This window comes from Cynocephalus volans, chromosome 9 (assembly GCF_027409185.1).
Source record: "Cynocephalus volans isolate mCynVol1 chromosome 9, mCynVol1.pri, whole genome shotgun sequence".
NCBI lineage: Eukaryota > Metazoa > Chordata > Mammalia > Dermoptera > Cynocephalidae > Cynocephalus > Cynocephalus volans.
Genome location: NC_084468.1, coordinates 1,719,071 through 1,724,092, shown reverse-complemented (window position 1 = coordinate 1,724,092; position 5,022 = coordinate 1,719,071). Strand labels below are relative to the sequence as shown.

The 5,022-nt window shown below is 68.4% G+C and overlaps 1 protein-coding gene across 1 annotated transcript; it reads right to left on the bottom strand.

Annotated features, from left to right (window-relative positions):
* Window positions 1-219: 219 nt before the first annotated feature.
* On the bottom strand, window positions 220-4,768 carry NAT8L (N-acetyltransferase 8 like). Its single transcript, XM_063107217.1, has 3 exons — window positions 4,399-4,768; window positions 3,362-3,526; window positions 220-587 (listed from the first exon to the last, which is right to left on the bottom strand). The coding sequence occupies exons 1-3, from the start codon at window positions 4,766-4,768 to the stop codon at window positions 220-222; spliced, it is 903 nt and encodes a 300-aa protein (XP_062963287.1).
* Window positions 4,769-5,022: the final 254 nt, after the last annotated feature.

Below are 5,022 nucleotides of genomic sequence, written 5' to 3'. Positions count from 1 at the left end.
GAGGGACCATGGCTGGGAACAAGCCACCCCTCCAAAGTGTCACAGATGAGCAACAGCCCCGCACCCCTCAGAACCAGCCAGACCACTGCATGATGTTGAAAAGGGAAAACCCAACACAACGCCAAGGTGAGCGTCAGGAAGCAGGCCGCGGCGGGTGGCGGGCAGGCGGGCACAGGCGGACGCAGGCGGCCGGGGAGGCGGGCGGGTGGGCGGTGGCTGTCACTCCTCGCGCAGCTGCAGGCGATAGCGGTGGTAGCGGACCTGGAAGAAGAGGCGCTCGGCCAGCGAGAGGGTCATGCCAGGTAGCACATAGTGGTCACTGGCACCCATGTGTCTGAAGCCCAGTGACTCGTAGAGCTTGTGGGCAGCCACCTTGACGGCCGTCGTGCCCAACACCACCGCAGAGTAGTTGTGCACCAGGGCAAACTCCAGCACCTTCCGGCCCAGTGCCTTGGCAATGCCCTTGCCGCGGAAGCGCGAGTCCACGGACATGCGCAGCAGCTCCACCGTGTTGTCCTCCTCGTGGGCCCGCGCCGCCACGATGCCCACCACATTGCCATCCAGCACGGCCACCCAGAAGCAGGAGCCTGCAGGGGACAAGGTAGTCAGGAACACTAGCCCATGCCAGGGCATCAGAATGGCGCCCGATCCTGATGGCCCCATGGCCCACCCCACAATTCTACAGGACGGGGGTGGGGGACCCCCAATTCTGGACATGCAGGGACAGCTGTCTCCTCCAGAGCCGCCCGAGCAGAGAACCTGCCTGACATCCAGAGCCAGGGCCCATCTGCCTCTTCCATGAGCGCTTAGCCAGCACCATGGCCAGGACCCACTCAGCCTCCAAGGCTGGGCTGCCCTGGTCAGGGTGGTGGCTGGAGGCCACAGTCCCTCCCCTGGGACTATGAGGTGGGCAGGCCTCAGCCAAGCAGGCCCCTCCACCCCTGCCCCTGCCCGGCCCACACGCCTGCGTGGCCACGCTGGCTGTGGACAGGGAGCGGGTGTCCAGCCACCCAGGGCCTGCCACGCTCATCTCTGAGCATCAATGCCAGAGTGCTGGAGAGAGGTAGGGGCCACGAGGGAGCACCCAGGAAAGCTGAGAGGGAGGCTGGGAGAATGTTTCATAAACCCAAGTAGGGAACTGGGCATAGCCATGGCACCACTGACCCCCTCACTGACCCCAGGTGCTCCTGGGCTGCAAGGCCTGTGGCCAGGCCAGCCAACCCCACCCGCGGCACAGTCCAATCCCAGACTCATGCCATGTAGGAGGGGCCGGTTTGGGGGGGACGGAGACAGGTTTTGGTGAGAGCAAGGGGCAGGAGGGGAACAGGGAGAGGAAAGGGGACAGAAACACACAAGAGAAGCAAAAGGGATTGGGGAGGAGGAAGGCCTGCAGGGGACAGGACACAGGGACAGCCTGTGACAGATGCCCAGAGACCTCTCTGAAGGCCGAGGGCTGCAGGAGGCCAGGCGGGCAGACCAGCTGGGGAGCTCCCCAGCCAAGGCCCACATACCCATCCCATGGTCACTCTGGCCTCCCTGGCTATGTCCACCCACCCACCCCCCACACCGCTCCCCCCACTCCATCCCTTCCACCCCATCCTCCCTTGAGGGGCCAACCCCCCCCCCACCCACCCAGCCTCTGTACCTGCCTCCTACCCAGAAAGCACTCCCACCCCAGGATCCCACCAAGCCTGTAGGCTCTGGGAGGGGAAACTCCTATCTGCCTTAGTGCTGGACCCTGAGCCTTGGCATGTAACTGGGGAAAGGTGCTGAGGGCCCCCTGACAGTCCCCCCACGAGCAGAAAGAAAATGCGGCCCAGGGTGAGCCTCTGGGCACAGCTGTCAATGCCATGACACCATGCAACCTGTCTCTCCAAGCTCTGCACAGCCCCAGGGTCTCCAAGAGGGCCGCCCTGCCCCCCATCCCAGAGCCCCCGGGCCTCTCCCATATCCAGCCGCCACACTTCAACCTACGCAGGGTCTCCACCTCCAAGGGGCACCCCTGGGCGAGTCCCCCTCCCACCAACAGTTCTGCCCATCTTCCAGGGGTTCTGGCCTCCCCCCACCCATGGACGCACGCATGCACGCACACACACACACATGCAGATCAGGACAGTCCTGGGAGTGGCAAACCCCCAAGCCCTGTGTGACCTTGGGCACAACTTGCCCCTTCCCAGACCTCACTTTCCCCATTTGCATGAGCAGCTCCCACAGACCGAGCATGGCCTTGTCGGCTGCTGTACAGACTCTGCCCCTGTGTTGTCTTCCCCCAGACCCACCAGATGTTCCAGGAGGGGCAAGCAAGGGCCCCTATCCCTCCCCACACCCAGAGAGGCTGCAGCCCAGAGAAGACAGGGCCATGGGCAGGGACCTAGTGCCACGCCCGATCTCTGGCCTGAGCCCCCTTCTGCTGTTACGGGCTTTGGTGGCAGGTGATCTCACCCTTCTGCCCCCCTTCCTCTCCCAAGCACAGCCAGGCGAAGCTAGAGCTCCAACAGAGGCTGATTAGATGCTTTGTTTGGGTTTGGGGAAGAGTCAAGGGGAACGGCAGGCGCCAAGGCCAGCGGGATGGGGGCGGGGGCACAGGATGCAGTAGTTCAGCCAGAGCCAGTGGGCAAGCAGCTGGCAGTGCCAGAGCAGGAGGCCCTTCCCTGCACTGACCCTGCTCCTGCTAGACCCTAATCAATCGTTCAGGCCCACCCTGTCCCCATCTCCTCAACCCACAGACCCTCCCAGCACCTGGGAGACCCTCATGCCCCGGAGGGCTAAGACTCCTCTCTCTGTGGCTCCAGCATGGAGGAAACCATGCGACCCTCCTCCCAGGACGCTGACTGCCTCAGGGCCAGCGTGAGGGGCAGAGAATGGCCCCCAGGGTCCCTCTAGACCCTGGTCCCAGCCCTTTACTCCACAGAAGGCCACGGGAGCTGGGGCAAGACCCTCCAGTTCACTAAGTGGTGCAGAAACCAGGGTGGAAGCAGAGGCCAAGGCTCATGGCCCCTGGTCTTCTGTCCCCTCACAGGGTCCTCTACCCCAGCTCCACAGCCCCTCCACCCAGGGCCTGGCACTCCCGCCAGCCCAGGATCACATCCGAGAGAGGCCCTGCCCCCTCAGCAGGCACCAGGGACAGGAGCAGGAGCAGTGAAGCCAGGCCACCCTGGCCCAGGGCCAGCTCTGCCTCCCCCAGCCCACTGACACCCTCGTCTTGGCCAGAGCCCTCAGTCACCCAGAAGTCTCAGGTCACTGGGATCCCTGGCCCGGGCCCACCTGTGGAGGTTGCTGAGCTGCGGGGAGGAGCAGTTTGGGGCAGAGGCCAGGAGGGGCAGAGGGAGGGACGAGGAGGCTGGAGACCCCCAGGACTCACCAGGAGGCTTCATGTAGTACTGCTCGATGTCGGCCATGTCCGTGTGCAGCGCGCACTCGAGGTAGGCGAGGATGACCTTGCGGCTGTAGTAGTAGCGCAGGCCCAGCAGCGCGGCCGGCAGCAGGCAGGTGAGCAGCGGCGAGCGGGTCACGGCGAAGCACAGCGCTGCGGGCGAGAGCGGACAGGTGAGCGCGGCCAGGGCCGGGCACGGGCGAGTGGGCCAGCTGGGGACAGACCACGCCAGGCCTGCGGGGCTGTCCCTTCTGGTGGGGGAGCTGGGGTCCTTCAGCAGCTCCTTTCCAGTTTACCCTATTTTCACACTTGCTGCCACAAAGATGTGCTGCCTCTGTCACCCGAAGGGAGCGGCGCCGCAGGATACAAGCTGCCCTGGACGGCGGGCAGGCAGAGTGGCCGGGCGGGGTCCCAGGGCGGCCCGGGCCCCCCACCCTGCGGTGCCCTGGCAAGGGGCTCCGCCCACGGCCTGGCCCACTCCAGCTGGCCCGGTGGAAAGCCGCGGAGCCGCCCTGGCCAGGCCCTGCAGGCCGTGCCCCCGCTGGGAAGGGCCGCGGTCCCCGGCCGGAGCCCTCCAGGGCCAGCCTCCAGGCGGCGGGGACACCGGACGTTGCCTCCAGCGCTCTTGGGCTGGGAGGAGGCAGCTGCACCCGGGGTGAAAGTGGCCTCTGCCCCGTGACCTTGGGAGAGGCGCACCGCGCCCCCAGCCTCAGGCTCCTCACCCGTCAAATGGGGCCACCAACCTCCCTGGCGGAGCTTCCAGGGGAAGGGCCCTCAGCCCCCGCGGGCCGCCCCCGGCCCGGCCCCGCACCCGTCCCCGGCGCCCCGCGGCGCTGGCGTCTCCCCCCATAAATTAGCACTCGGAGCGGCGCGGCGCGGCGGCCTCCCCCGCCCGCGGATTATATATAGTGACACGCGCCGGGCGCGGAGCCTCGGCAGCGGCCCTACCCGCCCCTCACCCCCGCCCCCACCGCAGGCCCCGGGGACGGCCCGGCCCTCGCTGCGCCCGCCGGCGGCGCACTGACCGGCCAGCAGGGCGTAGAGCAGCTGCGCGCGCGGGTGCTGCCGCAGGCCGCGGAAGGCCGTGTTGGGGATGCGCTCCAGGATGCCGTCGTAGAAGATGCGGCGCGCCGCCTCCTGCTCGGCCGCGCGGAACTCGCGGATGCACACGCCGCGCTGCGCCGGCGGCCCCGCGCCCCCCGCACCGCCGCGGGGCTGGGGACTGGGCGGGGGCGCGGCGGGCGCGGCGGCCGGCCCGGGCGCGGCGGGCAGCGGGGGCCACATGGCGCCGGCGGCGGCGAGCAGCGCGTCCTTCTGGGCCCCCGGCAGCGCCTCATGGTCCTCGGCGGCCACGATCTTCGTCTCGCAGACCATGTCGGGAGGCCCACAATGCATGCACCCGGCCGGGCGGCGCGGCGCGGGGACGCGGGGACGCGGGCCGGCGGCGGCCGGGCACGGCCCGAGCCCAGGGCAAGGGCGCGGCGGCGGCGGCGGCGGCGGCGGCGGCTCAGGGGCGCGGGGCGGAGGCGGCGGGCGGCCGGGGCGCGCGCAGGGAGCTGCGCCGCATTTTGGAGAAGTATTTATAATGCGGCGGCGCCGGTGCAGTCGCGGCGCCCGGGGTCCCGCAGGGTCCTAGCGTCCACTGCATT